The 21,104-nt window shown below is 41.6% G+C and overlaps 1 protein-coding gene across 2 annotated transcripts in view; it reads right to left on the bottom strand.

Annotated features, from left to right (window-relative positions):
• The window catches only part of cdk14 (cyclin dependent kinase 14), a 433,611-nt gene that overhangs the window by 21,874 nt on the left and 390,633 nt on the right, over positions 1–21,104 (bottom strand). For both annotated transcript variants that reach the window (XM_030071499.1, XM_030071500.1), the window contains one exon: positions 5,030–5,078. In XM_030071499.1, the coding sequence (XP_029927359.1) occupies positions 5,030–5,078 (49 nt within the window). The remainder of the gene's footprint in view (positions 1–5,029; positions 5,079–21,104) is intronic.

Genomic DNA, 21,104 nt, shown 5'->3' with positions numbered 1-21,104 from the left:
TGAGCCATATAGCATTATTACATATAAAGCCTTTGATAGAGGCCAAAACCACTGTCTTATCTGAGATGCTGTATTTCTGTGTATTTATAAATTCAGTCAATTTTTCTTTCAATTGTGTTAAAAAATCAGCATTTTTTAAAAGACTGGAATTAAACCTCCATCTGGTGGCCTTATATTTTATACTTCCATAGTTAAAAATAGATATCATCGGGTTGTAATCAGATATATGTCTGGGCAAGAATTCTGCTGAGCGCACTGAAGGCAATAAGCCAGAGGATGTAAGGATGTAATCTCTAAGGGAGAAAGTTTTATGACTTGTGAAGAAGAGGGTGTATTCTTTGCATTTTGCATTCTCAACACACCAATCAAATTTAAATTTGACATAAAGCATATAAGTGCTTTAAATGCAGATTCCTGAGAACTAGATAAAGATGAAAAACAAAATTCAGCCTTAAATACAGTTGGAGCTGCCTTCACACGCATATGAACATGAGTGACATCCCAGTCTTAAACCATAGGATTTAATATGATGTCCGCCCAACCTTTGCAACTATAACAGCTTCAACTCTTCTAGGAAGGCGTTTATGGGAATTTTTGACCATTCTTCCAGAAGCGCGTTCGCGAGGTCAGACACCACTGCATCCGGCGCTTTACATTGGGCTTGGTGATGTAAGGCTTGGATGCAGCTGCTCGGCCATAGAAACCCATTCCATGAAGCTCTCTACGCACTGTTCTTGAGCTACAGAAAGTTGGTGACCTTTGCGCACTATGCGCCTCAGCATCCACTGACACCGCTCTGTGATTTTACGTGGCCTACCACTTAGTGGCTGAGTTGCTGTCATTCCCAATCACTTCCACTTTGTTATAGTACCACTAACAGTTGATTGTGGAATATTTAGTGGCGAGGAAATTTCACGACTGGACTTATCACACAGGTGGCATCCTATCACGATACCACACTAGAATTCATTGAGCTCCTGAGGGCGACCCATTTTTTCACAAATGTTTGTAGAAGTAGTCTGCATGCCTAGGTGCTTGATTTTATACACCTGTGGCCACGGAAGTGATTGGAACACCTGAATTCAATGATTTGGATAGCTGAGTGAATACTTTTGGCAATACAGTGTATTTAGTATATATGCTCCAACTGCAAATGCTACTTTTTTACCCTGAATAGATGTACAGCAATAAGCCAGTGTAACAGAGATATATATATATAAAAAAAAAAACAAACTACTAATCTTTGTAATTTTTGTTTCTTATGTAATGTTTTTTTGTTGTTGTTGTTGTTGTTATTGTAATACATATTAATTTCACCAAAATCCCTCAATTGTTCTGACTTTGATATTGGGAGTACTGTAGTAAATTGTGATTTAGCGCCCTCTACTGACCGTTAGCGGATAAACTGCTTCATTCCCCGTCTCTCGTCAGTTTGTACTGAAGCCGACTGAGAGAGGTATGTATTCAGGGCAGCGCAATCATAACGTTTGAATTTTGGGTTTTAATGTTGGTTTAAGTCCTCACAGCAGGTTATTACTACATAATATTGTTATTGTAGATGGGTTGTGTAGTTTGCTGTGCATTTTACCAGTCAAAACAAGTTTTGAGAATTTAAAGACCTAGCTTAAAACTGTTTCTTTGTAACCGTTATGTGGCGGCTATACGCCGTTTCATCTGATGGGATATAGACTTACACTTGTCCGTTTTCTCATGTTAGGCGTGTTGAAAGCCCATCACAGTTTCTGCTTTGTCTGTCAACCCATTCAATCAGGTATGTTTATACTGTACTCCCAGTATCATGATCAGTAAATGTATTTTTTCACTTTTGATTGATTGTTTTAGCGATTGTGTTTAAGGATAGTTTCCATGGCAACCGTAGGCGCCGTTAAGAATGTTTCATTTCGGATGGTAAATGTGTAACGGATTTCTGATGAATATGGCAATTGTTTACAAACACAATAAGACGTTTTATTTTATTTCTCATAGAAATTGATAATGTAAATATATGTTTTATTTCACATAGATAGATAGATAGATAGATTTGTTTTGTTGATTTGTTGGAATCGTTTCATGATTTGTAAGTTGGGATGTTGCCAATGTGTGTAAATGTCACAGAATTGGAGACATAAATTGGTGGCATTTGTTTTTTTTTCTATTTCACTGTATTTTATTATTTATTTATTTAAAGAGTTTGTACTGAAGCCGACTGAGAGAGGCGTGTTGAAAGCCCATCACAGTTTCTGCTTTGTCTGTCAACCCATTCAATCAGAATTACACCTCAACAAATGATGCCAGTGTCCAGTGTCGGATGAACAGCCAGAACACAACGCAGAGTGGTTGGGACCTGCAAACCGTCCCAGTTACACCAGACATCCTTCATGTCAGATATCCTTGTATTCCTGCCGTTCTTGTGTGGTCCCGGGGCTGTAATCTGTGTAGAACTGCAGAAGGGTGCCATCAGAGAGAGTAGGTTTGGCTTTCCTCGCTCCATCAAGGATTGCCTATCAGTCAGTATAGCACAGAAGCCTGAAAATCATGGTCTGAGGTCTCCTGGTGCTGTTAGAGAAGAACCGATGTGCTCTGTTAATTTCCGTGGAATCCACTCCGGTAACTTCTTCTGGAGGTAACCCCTCAGGTCGTCACCCTCGGCTCCTGTTGGTAAGTTGACCAGCTGCACATTGTTTCTCCTGGATCTGTCCTCCAAGTCATTACGTTTTTTCTTTGCTTCTTTGCTGCTTGGTAACCTCCACAAGACAAGAGGATGTATCTTTTTCATTCTTACACAAGCAAGCCTGGATGTCTATCTTGTTGAAGACCGTGCTACATTTCTTTGCATGGTTGTCCGTTTGCTCTTTTAACAACTGTAGGATGTTACCGCTCTCTGCCATATGCTTCTCTAGGGCTTTCTTGAGGGACTTTTTCAGAGGACCCACTACCCTGGACTCCACTTTGAAAACCAGTGCTTTAAGCAACTGTACAGGTGTTTAAAACAGCAAATGCAAAAGTTTTCATGAATGGTGTATCACACACTGTTAAATAGTAGAAAAACAGGCCTCTGTTCATATGAAAATGTTGCAGATTATCACTTTTGTTTCAATACATTGCTTCCTGTGTGGAGAGGATTTCCCGCCAGACAACATAGCAACTCCAGAAGTTCATTCAGGAGAACCTACGCTCTTCTGTTGCAGCCGAAATTTGGGATTCAGATAAGATGGATGGACTTTTACATCAAAGTCTTGCCTAGTGCCATTCTGACATTCACCATGGAAAAGTCACCTTTGCCCTCTCTGAATGCCCCTCTTGATGTATACCAAGGGTAAAGGGTGGCACTCATCTGGGATGCCCCCCTCCCCAGCTATGCCACCATGCCCTTTTCCTGCCATCTGTGTCTGGTGTCCCAGTGCAGAATCACACACCAGTTGGAAGCTGGAGGAAGAGTGTATGAGGTGCAGGAAAACAGTATAAGCAGCAGAGGAGTGTGCTAGTGCCAGAAAGAGTGTGTAAACTGCAAGAGAAGTGTGTAAAAAGTGTGTGACCTGAGTGGCAAGAAAATTCCTAAATGTATGAACCTAAGGCTGGAAATTAGCGACAGTTCAGCAGAGTGTGTATATTTCTATGCATGTGTGATAGAAAGGTGACACTCACCAGACCTTTCAGCAACAACAGCTTTTCAACTACACTATATTGCCAAAAGTATTCGCTCATCTATCCAAATCATTGAATTCAGGTGTTCCAATCACTTCCATGACCACAGGTGTATAAAATCAAGCACCTAGGCATGCAGACTACTTCTACAAACATTTGTGAAAGAATGGGTCGCTCTCAGGAGCTCAGTGAATTCCAGCATGGTGCTGTAATAGTAATGTAATAGGATGCCACCTGTGCAGTAAGTCCAGTTGTGAAACTTCCTCGCTACTAAATATTCCACAATCAACTGTTAGTGGTACTATAACAAAGTAGAAGCGATTGGGAACGACAGCAACTCAGCCACGGAGTGGTAGGCCACATAAAATCACAGAGCGGGGTCAGCGGATGCAGAGACGCATAGTGCGCAGAGGACGCCAACTTTCTGCAGAGTCAATTGCTACAGACCTCCAAACTTCATGTGATCTTCAGATTAGCTCAAGAGCAGTGCGTAGAGAGCTTCATGGAATGGGTTTCCATGGCCAAGCAGCTGCATCCAAGCCTTACACCACCAAGCACAATGCAAAGCATCGGATGCAGCGGTATAAAGCACACCGCCACTGGACTCTAGAGCAGTGGAGACGCGTTCTCTGGAGTGACGAGTCACGCTTCTCCGTCTGGCAATCTGATGGACGAGTCTGGGTTTGGTGGTTGCCAGGAGAACGGTACTTGTCTGACTGCATTGTGCCAAGTGTAAAGTTTGGTGGAGGGGGGATTATGGTGTGGGGTCGTTTTTCGGACGTTGGGCTCGGCCCCTTAGTTCCAGTGAAAGGAACTCTTAATGCTTCAGCATACAAAGACATTTTGGACAATTTCATGCTCCCAACTTTGTGGGAACAGTTTGGAGATGGCCCTTCCTGTTCCAACACGACTGTGCACCAGTGCACAAAGCAAGGTCCATAAAGACATGGATAAGCGAGTTTGGTGTGGAAGAACTTGACTGGCCTGCACAGAGTCCTGACCTCAACCCGAGAGAACACCTTTGGGATGAATTAGAGCGGAGACTGAGAGCCAGGCCTTCTTGTCCAACATCAGTGTTTGACCTCACAAATGCACTTCTGGAAGAATGGTCAAAAATTCCCATAAACACACTCCTAAACCTTGTGGAAAGCCTTCCTAGAAGAGTTGAAGCTGTTATAGCTGCAAAGGATGGGCCCACATCATATTAAATCCTATGGTTTAAGAATGGGATGTCACTCATGTTCATATGTGTGTGAAGGCAGCCGAGCGAATACTTTTGGCAATATAGTGTAGCTCATGTTCATACATGCACACAGGACAGTGACACACTCACACAAACATGCACAAAAACATGGAAATCTAATTATATGAAATGTCCACTTACTTATTCCATGCTTGTCTGAGTTTCTTGGCGCTGTACACTGTGAAGCGATCTGTGATGTGGAGAGAGAAAGCAAAAAAAGCAATTAATGAAAAGCTATTATGCGGCTAATATGCATGCATTGATTATATGAAGGTCACACATGCAAAATAATTTTGTAAAGCAGTTTAACATTGGACTCCTAAGTAACACTTGATGAAGAAAAGTTGGCCTCATGCTGTTCTCTCTTTGATGAAAAGTACGTCATACCAACTTTGAATTGTGGATTCATTTGCGTTATATTCATTTGCGTTATGTACCTTACTAAATGACTCATAAAATAAGATGTTTCTGAATCGTTAAAAGATATGCTTCAATTCAACATACATAAAACACACCAAGCATTACTTGGTGTGTTCAGTTAGCATTTGGAGCATCCAGCCAGTATCCAGCACTGAGTCATAATGAGAGGAAGATAGCACCACCACTGTCCTATATGACAGCTACGAAAGAAGTGAAATAATATCACATTTTTCAAAATGGTTTGGCCTGAGGTTCTATCCATATTAGAGAGAATATTATATATCAGAATTGAGTTGTATTCACTAAGAATGTATATTTCCACAGTAATGTTTATTGTGCTGCAGGTGTGTGAAGCTTTGCACTGCATAATCTCCCTCACAGCTCATTTCACAGACAAAAACTCCATGTGAATAAACAAGTCTGAGGCGGCAAGCCAGTTAGCAGCCAACTAGCCAACCAGCCTCTGAAACAGCCTCACAGGTTCAGAGAGCCTGCAAACACTATCTTCAGTTATTCAAACAGTGCCAAGGCTGGCCTGGACTGGCCACAGCCAGTCTGTACACTGGACAGTCAGACAGTCAGAAACAACATCGGGAGGGCAGACACAAGAGGGGTTGTAAGTGGAAGGGTAAAGGTAAATGCATAAAATAAATAAGTCAACCATAAAATCTGCACAAAAACTTACACTTCATCATAATTCTAACTACAGTTAGAACTATGATGATTATAAATTTAAAGGTCATACTGGATTAACAAAATCAAAATTCTTGTGAGGCTCCATTCAGATGCCACACAAGCATTTTTCACAAGAATTTAACCCTTGTAAACCTGATCAAATTCATCTGATTTCTTTTAAAAACATTGAAAAACAAAGTGATGAGTGAATTTGCATGAAAGGACAAAATGTAACAACAAATTATTAAAAAGTTACAAGAATATGTACAGAAAATAACCAAAAACTGAGTGAGTTACCCTAAAAATTAAAAAAAAAGAAAGGAAAGAAAAATCAAGAAAATAACTAAACGAAAAAATGAAAAAAATCATTTAAAAAAAATATATATCATACAAATAAAATACAAAACTATTTACCTTATCAATTTACACTCAGACGCCACTTTATTAGGTACATTTTTACAATCTGATATACAGCGCAAGTATTCAGACCCCCTTCGCTTTTTTCACTTTTGTTATGTTGCAGCCTGAAGGTGTGTTCACACCGGACGTGATAACGCAAATTCGCGCGTCAAGTTTACATTAAAAGTCAATGCAAAGACGTGATGACGCGCGATTTCGGGTCGGGCGGCGCGTTTCGCGCAATACACGCAATGACGCTTCATCGGGCCGGGCTGCCCTGTGCGGCTGCCGGGCTGCCGTGTGCGGCTGCCGGGCTGCCCTGTGCCGGCTGCCGGACTGCCGTGTGCCGGCTGCCGGTAAATTTTGCAATATGTGTCCGTTGCTAATGCAGCTATTGTATGTAATTTACTATTAACCATGCTAGCGGTAACGTTAACCCGGCATATCTGTCTCGCTACGTGTGTGCGTCTTGTCAGTGGATGTGTGTCCACACATGGAAAAGTCTGCGGGACACCTACATCAGGGAGAGGAAGGAGGGAGAGAGGAGGGCGGGTTCGCATCAACGCGTCCATCGCGCGATAGACACGATTGAGGAAATAAATGATTCCATGGTCACGCGACGCGTTACGCGCGTGACGCACGATTTCATCACGTTCATCGCGTCTGGTGTGAACACGGCTTGACACTACAGTCATTTAAAAGAATTTTTTCTCTCATTAATTTACATTCAGTACCCCATAATGACAAAAGGAAAACAGAATTGAAGAATTTTTTGCAAATGTATTAAAAAGGAAAAACTGAAATATCACATTGACATAAGTATTCAGACCCTTTGCAACAACACTTAAAATTTAGCTCAGGTGCCTCTCATTTCTCTTTACGGTTGCTGAGATGTTTCTACACCTTGATTAGAGTCCACCTGTGGTAAATTAAATTGATTGGACATGATTTGAAAAGGCCCACTCCTCTCTATAGAAGGCCTCACAGCTGACAATGCATATCAGAGCAAAAATCAAGACATGAGGCTCTATTTTCCCAGCGCAGCACAGGGTAGCGCAGTGAGGCGAACCTCGTGCAGAGCTGGTTTGGACGAGCGCAACCCAAGGGGCGCACAGTTTTGTATTTTGGCAGACCGACGTGCGCTGAGATGGGAGTGGCAGCGAAGTCTGTCGAAAGGTGTCGACAGACTCAGCTTGGCCGAGGTGCGCCCAAAGCTCGCCATCTGAAACCACGTCTACTTTCAGCGCAAGGCTCAGCGGGGCTGGCGTAGTGGAATTTTGGCTGACGAGCGGGCAGTGCGCACACGTCACCACAACCTCACAGAATGTCAGGCACATTAACAATGCAATAAATACCCACAAAAAACACTATTCAATGCTATAATCTCAATCAGCACATAAATGTATCTCCATATCGACTGTCCCGTCACATCTGATGTCAGATCAAAGGAGATTGGCACCGTTTGGCAGCGTAATGAAAACCCAACCTGATCACCTGTCAGTCAAACAATGTGTCCAGTACCATGATGTCTTTTTTCCAGTCGTGGTGTCTGGCGCTGCTCGTGTTAACTACACAGTTCTTCTTCCATATATATAAATATTCCACACTGGGTTTCCGTTATCCGGTAATCACCGGACTATGACTGGTAAAATCTGCCAAAGTCCGGTAATTTTTAAATGTCCGGTGAAAATATTCCCTCTAAGCACAATTTGAATTTTATTAAAACAGTCAATTTCCATGTAATTTTATTTATTTATTTATTTTAAAAAATAGCCTGCGTGATCCCTGTCTCCAGTGTACCAGAGAGAGAGAGAGGTTTTTCTCTGCAGAACCGGATCAAAACAGCGCAGCGAAGTCGCCTGGGGGAGAACAAGGTCACAAGACTGATGCACATTGCAAGTTGCGGAGAGACACTTGAGACTTTTGATTTTAATTCAGCTGCTGAATTAAGTTTTTATTGCATCTATTTGATTTCAAGTTGGCAGCACGCCGCGTTATTAAAATGATATGAGCCAGTTTTTTGTTTTTTTTTTTGCAAATTGTAGTTGCAATTGTTTGCAACTGTATGCAATGTTCATGTTAAAAGAGCACAGGCTTGTGCAATATTTATTTATTTATTTTTACGCATGTGAGTCAATTGACTGCACTCATTTTATTTGATATAACCTACTTTTCAATAAAAAGATTACGCTATAAATTGACATGCCTTGATATCATGCTTATATAGCCTGCATATAATGTTAAGCTCAATAAATTCAGATAATATTTGACCGGAATTTCAAACATTTGTCCGGTAAATTGAAAACCTGCCGGTCATGTTGTCCAGTGCCAATTTTTTCTAGCGGAAATCCTGATTCCACACATATCGAAAATGTAAAATGCATCAGTTCCTTGCCAGACACTGGGCGTTTAGAACAGCAAATGTAAAAGCTTTCATGAACCGGATTTTGTTTTAATCTCTAGAGTGTTGTTGCATCAGTAAAGGGTCTGAATACTTATGTCAATCTGATATTTCAGTTTTTTCTTTTTAATAAATTTGCATACATAACAACATAACAAACATAACAAAAGTGAAAAAATTATCATTCTGTACATTACCGAAGAGAGTGCATTATGCATATGCACGCTTGCACACGCACACACACACGCACACACACACACACAGGGGCCACTATTAGGTACACCTGTTGTGATGGCCATGGTCACACAGGGTAATATTGCCCCATAATTCATACTTTTTCACCACATTAGTTTCAATATAGTTGTACGCAGTGGCGGCTGGTCAATGCGGGGCGCTGGGGCGCCACCCCTCCAATTATCTAGAGAGAATCTAGGTTACTTAAACATATATTAAATTACATTAAATTAATTAGACAATGCAAAGTAATTGTGAAATAAAAACGTATTTGCTTATAGAGCCTGGTAGTCTGCACCAGTCAACATTCATTATAAATCGCTCCCAAATTGTACCGTATTGACCCGAATAAAAGACGACCCTGATTTTAAGACGACCCCTCTTTTTCAAGACCCTTTTTTGGAAAATACTTTTTATATGGACATTCTGCCAGGAGCGGACTTACCATTAGGCAACACTAGGCGGTTGCCTAGGGCCCCAAGTTCCTGAGGGCCCCATAAAACTCCTCATACACTTATGGTTAATACAGTTATTACTTATTTGCGCACATTAATTATGTTTTGGTTTAAAATACTTTTGCTAAAATGCCAGCAGAATGCTTATCGTATTACGTGTGTCTCAGGGCCCCTGTTTTGTGTGTTGTCCTCTCATCTCAGAGGGCCCCATGCCTGCCTTTGCCTTGGGCCCCAAATTTCTTAAATCCGCCACTGCATTCTGCAACACCAGCCCGTGCTAGCTTTGAACTCAGTGTGGGGTATGTTGAGCTCTGTGGCAGCTTCAAGTGCTTTTTGCTGCATCACAGCCCTCGTAACGGGCAGTCCTTCACTACGTTTCTCATTCACAAAATCGCACACCCTCCTGTCAGTCTCGTTGAATCGACCAGTTTTTGGACCACAAAAAGCCCTTCTCTGGCTGTGGGCATTTTTTAGCTCTTCTTTCTGAGACCGCCACCGTCTCACATTGCACTCTGGGCCAGGGTTAAGGAGTTAAGGGATGTTTATTTACCTCGACAGTTTCGGAGGTAACTTCAGAAAGCGTCCAACTGACAGCCGGAGCGGCATGTCAGCTGGCTGCTACATTCAACCGGGTGGCGGCGCACACCTGATGCCGCCCGGTGCCAACCGAGGCACCGCGCCCACCCGGTCAGGTCTGCCGGATCTGACAGGTGCGTGGCGCACACAGACTGCCATATATACATTTCATCATAAATCAACATTTGTTTATACGCGGCTGCAGCAGCACAATGGACAGCGACACAGACAACATGGTTGATTATTGATTGCGCGACGCGGCCAATCGCCGGTAATCGCGCCGCGCATTAATCGATTTTGCGGAGGCAGGAGGAAAGTTGCATGATTTACGTTGTATCCACGCGGTATCCACCGCTGCGTGCGTGACCGTGCATGTGCTCGTGCATGAACGCCCGTACCGTGCTGGAGCACACCCCTTCCAACCGTGCCAGAGCGGGGGAAGTGTGCTGTATTCAAGCACGGAACATATGCAAGTACAATACATGTGTATTTGCTTAGACCCCCAATATAATACGAGGGCGTTTTTTCAGGGCATTTTCAATGGAAAAAATATCGTCTTATATTCAGATCAATACGGTATTTTAGTAATTTCTGTATGTACTTCCTATGGGCGCCGGCCAAATGGGAGTGAATGTAAACCCTTGAACTTTTGACAAGCACGTGACCTGAGGCTGCTCTCTCATTGGCTTCCTTCAGTTTCCCAGCGGGGCGCACTGAGCTGCGCCCCGGACACACCCATTTTAACTGACAGCGAATTGGTTTCGTTTTATGTTTTTTTTAATCTCATGTGATTGGACAATTGTCGCTGCCACTCAAACCAACCCGTCAGCGCAGCTGTCACTGAAACTCCGGCTGAGTAGTAGTTTTGAAGATGGCGACAACAAGCGGAATCGCAGGAGTTAAAGAAAATTCAGTTGTTTCTCTTCAGAAACACCCATTCACACGGCGTTCACTGCAAGTGAAAAAGAGGATTAAGGAGCTTGGACCGGACCGACCCGATTTACAGCTTCAGCAGCAGGCAGGTGATAGAGGACGAGCTTACACCCGGGGCTTTTCCCGCTCCTGTTACGACAAACGGAGCTGGCTAGCTGGTTGTGGTGTAAGTAACTCCTTTTATTGCTTCCCTTGTCTGCTGTTTCAAAGTGTGGGCACCGAAACCCTGTGGACAACTACCGGGGTCCGAGATCTGAAACACCTGTCAGAAAAGTGTAAACAACATGAAAGCAGCCGCAGCCACCTTGACAACAGTTTGAAGCTAAGTTTTTTTGGCGGGCTTAGCATCGCTGAGCAGCTGGATGAAGGCTACAAGATTGGCGTTCGGAGGCACAATGAAGAGGTGAACAAAAATCGACACGTCCTGTCTAGAATAATAGACTGTGTTAAATTTTGGGGGGCTTTTGAGTTGGCTTTGCGTGGTCATGATGAGAGTGAGAGCTCAGACAGGCCCGGGATCTTCCGTGGTCTGGTGGATTTTGTTGCTTCCCTTGATGGAGTGTTAAAAGAGCACCTGGAGAGCGCCACTATATTTAAGGGAACCTCCAAAACGGTACAGAATGAGCTACTGGACTGTATGTGTTCTGTCCTGAGGGAACAAATCATCAAGGAAGTCCAGAGCAGTGATTTTCTGTCAATTCAGGCTGATGAGACCATGGATATTGCCACACAGTCCCAACTTGTGCTTGTGCTGCGCTACATTGATGAAAAACACAACGTGCACGAAAGGTTTTTAGAGTTCATCCCTCTGCAGTCAGCTACAGCTGAGTCCATTTCTTCTGCACTAAAAGAGCGTCTTGCTGCCATCCTTCCTGAGGACCAGAAGAATAAGCTCATCTCAAAGGCATATGATGGAGCCAGTGTCATGAGGGGTGCCACTGCAGGTGTCCAGAGGAAAATACAGGATGTGTACCCAAATGCTCACTACATCCACTGCTATGCACATCAGCTTAACCTGATAATGCAGCAGGCCACCTCTCACATATCTCAGGTCAGAATTTTTTTTCCGACCTTGGTGGATTTGCCAGCTTTTTCACACGATCACCCAAACGGACAGCAGTACTTGACAGAGTTGTGGCCCACAGACTGCCAACATCCAGCGGCATCAGATGGAACTTTCACAGCCGTGCCATCAACACTGTGTTTGAGCACAGAGAAGACCTCATTCAGTGCTTTGAGAGCATACGAGACTCAGGTGACTTTGACGCCAATACCGTCAGAGAAGCAGGAGCCTTCGTCATGCTACAGGAACACCAGGATTTTAAGTTCTTTCTGCAGCTGTTTCACACCATCATGCCACATGTGGACCTCCTCTATGCACAGCTCCAGAAGAGGAACATAGATTCGGTCCACATCAATGGGTGCATCCAGAAGTTCCAAGGAGACATACAAAAGATCAGGTAGTAACTGTATTCCTCTTATCAATAGTGTTAAAAAGACTTTGTACAAGACATAAATATGAATATAGTGTAAGAGATCAAAATGCATAAATACACAATAAGAAATGATAGAATATGTTAAAAAGTAATTATGACTATTTCAGTTGATTTTGGGCAGAGTTCATAATTATAATAAGAAGGTAAATACTTGCTTTTAAAATGAAATGTGTTTTTAGATTATTGTGTCTTAAGTGCTGATATAACTGTAATCTGTTTGTTGCTGCAATACCTGATTAAGTCAATATATGGCACATAGTACCTGTGAGGAACCTAAGACCCCATGAAGAGCTGCAGGATTGACACACCCCAACCCGACACCCACCAGGCCAGTGTGGGTGTCAGGGTGGGCAAAAATTGTTGTCTGAAAGCAGCACACTGGTCTCTACATGGGGTCTTAGGTTCCCCGCAGGCATGGCCATAGCTACCATTGAGGACATTGAGGTCTTTTTTTTTCGGTATCACTTTCCATTTTTCCAAGCTGACTTTTATTTTGAAACGTAATTTTTCCACACTTCTGAACTAGCATAACATTAGCAACGCTAACGTTACCCTGAAGTCTTTTCTTCAGTCTGCGTCTAGAAAGTCTACAGCGGCATCTTGTGGTGTAACATAAACACAGCTTCAACTGGATCACATCACACAAACTCATGAAATACGCCAGTTGTTTCAGTATTAGGCTGCTAATGTCAGTTGTTTCAGTCAATCAACCAATCTTTATTTCAAACTCAAAAGTAGTCCATATAAAATATAAGTATTAGGCTGCTAACGTTAAGGCTGCTAGCCTGCTATATTGTTATTTGTGGACAAAAGTCAACCATATCCCTCAAACCCAGTTTAGACCTACTGAGAGTTTTCACTGGAAGTTGAAAAGTCCATTACTTTTTTTGACTATTCATTATGCTGGTTTAAAAGTAGTGCAGTTTTAAAGCAGTCACGTCAGTATGCAGTTTATACAATATAATAGAATAGGCTGGCTACGGCCTTGCCCACAGGCACTATACACCATCCATTATCCTGTTTATGTATGTATGTATGTGAAGTCAGCACTTAGACACAATAACTAAAAAAATATATATAGTGGTGACTAAATATATAAAGCTTTAGTGCAGACACAGATCCATAAAGTACATCATAAAGTATGAAGTATTCATTATTATTATTTTATTAATATCTCTCTTATTATTACTGTAAACTGTCTTTGTCCTTCACAGAGATTCTCTACATTCCATGGTGGAGCAAAGCAATGGCTCTCTGCCATCAAAGAGGTGTCGTACACTTGGCCCAGAGGAGCATGAGAGGATTGCAGAAGAGGTGAGTTTATGTTGTCACAGTCCATGTTACACTGGACTGTAGTAATTTTATTGTAATCTCTGTGGAAGAGTGTTTTCCAACTTTTTACATACTTTATGTAAATGAAGCACATTTTTGGGAACTAACTTAAAAAGCCTGAAATGTAACTGCAAGTACTAGTATGAGAGCTAAAGCCTAACAGTTAACAATAAATTGTTTTGGTGAAACTAACCTAAGTTTTATACAAGTTTAAGTTGCAACAATGTTGACCTATTTGTTTCATGGCAGTAACAGCAGAAGTTTCTATAAATGACCTTGGAGTCATCTAATATTTTCCTCTATTAATTTCATGACTACATAGAATTTAACAGTAAAATGGCTGTAGTAGTTCCATATTTAGAAATGGAGCTGTTGCCTGTTTTAACTTTAGGTGATGTGGGTGAAATCTTGTTACATTTTGTCATGTGTAATTATTAATCTTTATTCCTCTCTGTAGATCTGTGACACCAAACTGGGGCATACCAAGGAACGCTTCTCCTTTACAGATCACCTTGTTAGCGCCACCTTGCTGCTGGGAGACAGGTTTGAGCAGTATAAGGCAGCATTTCCTGAGGAAGCACTCAGCAGCACTCTGAAGGCTTACCCCATGCTCAATGGAAGCAAGCTGAAGACAGAGCTTGGTCTCCTGTACAGCAAGGATGAGTTCAAAGCCTGTCATGGTGCTGTGGACTTGTTTCAGCTGTTTATGGAGAACAATCTTGGAGAGGTCTTTTCAGAGACTGTCACTCTCCTGAAGATCCTCATCACCACACCCATGACAACCGCGGAAGCTTTTCGACTTTGAAAAGAATTAAAACTTTCATACGAAACACCATGACCCAGGAGAGGCTGAATGCCTTGGCAATGCTGTCCATGGAAAAAAGACTGGTGACTGAGATGACTGACTTCAATCAGAGAGTCATTGAGAAGTTTGCTGGCCAAAAAGAAAGGAGGGCAAAGTTTATGTTTAAATAGTTCTACTGGCCCATCTTGAGGCAATTGTACAGTGTGTTGTGTTCTATTTAGATTTGTTTTCATTTGTTATTTGTTTGCTGAGGTATGATGTTGTGCTACTGTTTGTTTGTTACCGCCCTCCCGGACCCCACACCAAACTGCACCCCCCCCCAAATTTTTGTTACCAGCCGCCACTGGTTGTACGTGTTACATGCACAGGTTTATTTCATTTGCAGTCAACACCTAAACAATTAACATCACTGTTTGTCTGATTTAGAATCTGTTTATTTGCTTTAACCTTACATTGTTTTACATGGAGTGCACACATTTTTACAGTGTAGAGTTATGCAAGCAATAATTTGCTATATTAATCATTTGTTTCTTTGTTGGAGTTTGAGTTGAGTTACCATGCTGATGGTAACTCAAGTTAACATCTGGTTTAGTTGCCACTACATTGAGTTTAGTTATGTTTTGTTGACCTCTTTTACAGGTCTAATACTAAGAATCCTTGTTTTGTAATGAGCTGGATTTTTCAGGGGTAAATAAAACCCATTTTTTCCATTTACAAATGCTCTTTCCTCATTGCTTTACTGCTTGGTCCCTAACACCTGTGAAGCCTAATGTAATCAAACACACCAGTTCAGTTGGTGTTGCATGTAATGTTCAAGTCTTTTTTTTCTCACTGTCAAAGGCATGTTAATTTAGTTCTATGTTTTAGCATCAAGGTCATAGTTGATGGTGGTGTTATACTGAGCTTCATTATATCCAGGTGTGTTTCTTATATTCTGTCCCCCCTCATGTATGTAAATAGGCAGGACAAAAATTAGAAACATCTTTCAGTGCAGTGTAGTTCAGTACAACCACACCTTTAACTATGATCTCAGTAAAAAGCATATAATTTAATTTACTCATTTCTGACTCTGTCACCACATACTGAACATTATAAACTTCATAAAAAAAAAAAAAAAGAATTCATGGTGGAGCTGTTGTATTGAATTGCATTATATTGTACAGGTGTACCTATTCAAGTGGCCACTCAGTATACTCAGTATAAAGCAAGGGTGTATATATACTATATGTACAGAAGAGTCTAGGTATTCACATGCACACTGTAGAATGCAATTAACAGGAAAATTAAAGTGGAAAGAGAGCTGGGGAAAGAGATGACTGGATGTGAGGAAATACTAGTCAAACCTCTCCGTAACCTATAATGTGGAAAACAATAGCAGAAATCACACTCCACCCATGAGGATAATCCTAAACTCTGGTCAAGTAATGTGTTGTGAAAATAGAGGTGAAGGTGGACATATCCTGCCAGTTTGACTGGACAAAGTGACTGGAATGACAGGACAAAATATTTCTGCTCTATAGTCATATAGTCTATAGCAGGGGTCGGCAACCCGCGGCTCCGGAGCCGCATGCGGCTCTTTCATCCCTCTGATGCGGCTTCCTGTGGCTTTTGAAAATAATTAATGAGTAGGCCTATTTAATTAAAATGTATTTTATTTTAGTTCGTTCGTTTTTAAAATGTAATTCTAAATTTGAAGATTATGGTGATCTTGTAACATCTAAATAAAACGTGTTAAAAAAAAAATTGTAGCTCTTAAAAGCAAACAAAGTGCACGCCTCACAGATGACAGCTTACGATCCTGTGTAAAGATGAAGGAGACGGCAGACAGCCCTGGGGTCCGTTTCACAAAGCAGGTTTAGTGGAAACTCTGAGTCTGTTAACCCTCCCCTTAAACATTGGACGTTGTATGGACGTCCAGATCATGTCCATATTGCGTCCGTCCGTCCAAGACTAGGTATGGACCTATTCTCGACGTCCAAAATAGGATGTCTTATTATGAGCCAATTTCGACGTCTTTATGTAGTTGAACATCTGGACGTCTAAATTATGACCTAACTTCAACGTCTTTATGCAGTTGAACGGACGTCTAAATTATGACCAAATTTCGACGTCGTTATATAGTTGAACATTTGGATGTCAAATTATGACCAAATTTTGACGATGATATGCAGTTGAACATTAAGACGTCGGGATAGATCACTTTTCAGGACGTCTAAGACAAATGCAGTATAGCCCTTAGGCCTAATAATAATAATAATAATAATAATAATAGGCTAATAATTAATTTGTTGTTACTTGTAGCCGTATGATTATTTTAGTGACCAATGCTTAGGCCTAAAGGGTAAACCAAATATAAGTTATATTTTGCTTTGTATTTGTATTTGTATTTTATTAGCACATAAAAAGAAAAAGACATATACAAAACAGATCAATGAAAGCATACAGTATACAGAGAAAACAGAATACAAAACTTAAGGCAAAAAAAAAAAAGTGCTGGAGGAACCAAAAAAACTGGAGCCTGGGCCCAGCCTGGTGGTGGCTGGCTGCTGCTGGAGCCTGGGCCCGGCCTGGTGGTGGCTGGCTGCTTAATGGTAGCCGACAGTGGCGGCTCCTGACAAATTTCTCAGGGGGGGCAACTATTGCGATGATGGCTAAGATGACCCATTCAATGGGTAAAATAATAATAAATAAAAGTCAGATTGCTAACTTTACAGTGTTACATTGCATTGTTTAATGTGGTTTTCCTGTTCAACCACTAGATGGCAACACCAGACATGAATTGTACATACGGTAGTATTTTTGTACATCTATATCAAGTTACCGTATTCATCCAAAAATAAGATGACATTTTTCCATTGAAAATGCCCTGAAAAAATGCCCTCGTCTAATATTGGGGGTCTAAGCAAATACACATGTATTGTACTGTAGGTAGGCTCGCCTGATGCCGTGATTACCGGCGAATGGCCGCATTGCGCAGTCAACAATCAACCATGTTCTCTGTGTCATTGTTCATTGTGCTGCTGCAGCCGCGTATGAAAAAAAGTTGATTTATAATGAAAGCTATATATGGCAGTCTGTGTGCGCCGTGCACCTGTCAGATCCGGCAGACCTGACCAGGTGGGCGCGGCACCCGCCGGCATTAGGCAAGCCCGGCGAGCCGGCCACTCAGCTGTCAGATCCGGCAGACCTGACCGGGTGCCGACTGGTGGCTTTTTTATTCAAACAAGATTTTGTCCATATAAAAAGTATTCTTCCAAAAAAGGGTCTTGAAAAAGAGGGGTCGTCTTAAAATCAGGGTCGTCTTTTATGCGGATCAATACGTTAAATGCCTCAAATACAATAAGTTGCTGCAGTTCCTATCCATGCTCATCTTGCTGTCTCCCGCCCGACGCTGCACGTATCGTCCGCGCACGCATCAGTGCATATGACGAAATCACGTTGGGGCAAGCCCTCCCTGGGCCCATAGAAATGAACTGTAGGGTCAAAAATGTGAAAAAAAAAATCTCACCATGTAAGTCTATGAGAGCGCCTGGGGCGACTTTCAATCTGACCGAGATCGCCCCAAGGGGGCAGGGCTGCTGGTTGGAGAGTGACAATCAGGCTGCTGTTGTCACCATAGATATCTATAATAAAAGCTAGATGTCTTACGGTGGAGTCTGTAACGTCATCACCGGGCGGCCATCTTACCACAGGCAAGCTCTCTGGCAGAATCTGTGGTAACAGACGGAAGGTGAGCAATCTGCACAAATGTAAATACTCTTATCTCGCTGAAATCTTGACGGATTTACAAACGGTTTGGTTTTTTACAAACATTATTAACGTGGCTACAATTCTGAATGTTTGTCCAGAAGTGTAACATAATTATTAATTAAGTGCAGTATTATAACTACACCTCTGACGTTTATAACAAACCACACCGTTTGAAAATCTGTAGAAAATTGAGCAAGTTATGGTTATTTAAAAGTACATGCACCACTACCACACAATGTTATGGGTGGGCGAGCTGACTGTGGCAAGATGGCCGCCATGTGCGGACGTGCAACTCCACTGGCCGGCAGCGGCCACGAGACATCTAGCCTTTATTATAGATATCTATGGTTGTCACAGCGATATTCGGGCTGCTGATTGGACAATAATATTAAGACCCAGACCGGCAAAATAAACTCTTTTTTCTCTCTTTTTTTCGTTTGGCTTTAGGAGGGCGATGCACTATCGCCCACTATGGGCCAGCCGCCCCTGGTAGCCGAGGTAGCCAGGGAAGGAGTCACAGATGAACCAGACTCACCGTAGCCTCTGGGTGGCAGGGAGGATCACAGGGCAAACAATCACAGGATTGTTTACATTTTCCTGTTTTTCTAGTAGAGAAAAAAATCAACCGCAGAAGAAGAAGAAGAATCAACGCCGTTGTGACTGGCTAAAGCATTGCATCATCCCAACATACTACTTAAGAGCCACTCCCATGGGCTCAGGTATTGTCGAAGCAAATCGCAGCTGGCAGACAGTGCATCGTCAACGTCTTCATCATTAGTGTTCAAATTGTAGGTAAGTTGTCAGCCATCGGGCGTCTAGTTAATATGTTCATCTATGCATTTAAAGCGTTTGCCCTTTTAGCTTTGCAATGGATTGGTGAGTAATATTTGTTTCAGTGACAGTAATTTTCCATAACTTTAGCTAAGACAGATGTAACATTTAGCACGAGGGCAGTCTGCATCGTCTTCACGTCGCATTTCTCCGATAAACAGGCAACATTACAACTAAGGTAACATGCATTTATGCACTCGGCTGCAGAATGGGGATTGGGGTAATGTTGATGTCGGCAGAGAAAGTTGTATTTGGTTAAGTTTTAAGTTAGTGGTGTTTTGGACCGTTTTGGGCCGAGCTGGAAAAGCTCACTTCGTAGTAAAATGAATTTAAATGTTGTAAAGTATTACAAAGACAAAGACCATATCTAGGACACATTAGGGAAACGGTTTATTGTGGATATGCTTATGTGGAAAGCAATATACCGTATGTTTGTTTATGTTTAGGTGAAGTGCTCACATCAAAGGAGTGGATGCTGAGCATCGAGGGGCAGGTGGTTGTGCCTCAACACCCCAACTTTTCGGCAGGACTGGCAGAACTGTTTTCGTGCTACTACAACTTCAATCTGGTGTACCAGGAGCAAGCTGCATGCACCCTGGAATTCATCCAAAGGTAAGTAGATGCTTGTAGTACTTGTTAAGTTTGCTATAATGACAACTGGACAAGACATTAACAAGACATTATTTTGACTTGTTGACTTGACAGTTTTTAAGTTATTAACGTACAGTCTTGTGGCAAGAAATACAAACTACTCTTTTAACTGTTATGACCCTACATAATGTGTGCGTGTCAGTGTTTCATTGCATTGCAGAGATATTTTCTATTTCAGCTTGCCTACGTGCCTGGACTGCAAAAATGAAATGATGAAATAGCATAATTTTTGTTGAAGATTTGCCCATGGAAGGTCAAACGATTGGCTTGTATTGTATGACCTGATTGATTCTGCTGGCTTGTCAATCAGCTGTGAGCACAGTTTTTCATGAAGTTTTGTTATTTTCTTATTTTAGATGTTTTGTTGGAATCAACCCCAGCAGTGGCACGAAAACAGCAAAGCTGAAGAACACTATCAATCCTCATGTCTTCTCCCTGCTGAGGCAGCTGATGGACTATGAATGGCTTTGTTCAACCTGAACATTTGCACTCACATAAAAACACACAAATACAACCAAGGAGTTACATTCAGCATGCACAAGAATGCACACACACTAGAGTCACACACTCACAAGCAGCCTGAGATCCAGGTAAACCTAGTGTTCAGTGTTCAGCCAGTGATATGGCGAGATGCACACAGCTGGCAGACGTGTTTCCCAAAAAGTGTACATAGCTACTCCTGTAAAGATGCTACAGGTAAGGAACAGGGTTGGTCACTGAGTATTCATTCAGCAGAATAACAGTCAAGCCTCACATGGTTTATCTGATGAGGACTGTTCTCCATTTTGTGATTATGTTCTTTTACTGTTTAAGGGATAGTTCAACATTTTGTCAAATTGGCCCATTGCCATTGCAGCTGTTACTGTACATGCATCTTTTGCACATCTGTTCAAAAAAAAAAAAAAAGAATGCTCTAAGTTTTAATAAAAGTATTTTGTAGCAGCTCTGACACTGTGTTATTTGTTTCATTCACAATTTGCATAATTTGAAAAGCAGCTAATGTAAAAACCATTATTAACTGTAAAAACATTTTACAACAACATATTGTATTATTTATTTACAGGTATTTACTGGCAACTTTAGTTGCCAGGTAATTACTGTAATTTATTAGAATACAAGAAACAGTTGTAAACTAGATTACATTGAATTGCTGTTTTCTAAAAAAGAATACAGTAAGTAACTGTAATTTATATACAGTAAAAACTTGCAAAAAAAATTTACAGTAATATGTTGTAATAGATTTTTACAGTAATTAACT

The sequence above is a fragment of the Myripristis murdjan genome, chromosome 16 (assembly GCF_902150065.1).
Source record: "Myripristis murdjan chromosome 16, fMyrMur1.1, whole genome shotgun sequence".
Lineage (NCBI taxonomy): Eukaryota > Metazoa > Chordata > Actinopteri > Holocentriformes > Holocentridae > Myripristis > Myripristis murdjan.
This window is presented reverse-complemented; position numbering and strand designations above follow the sequence as displayed.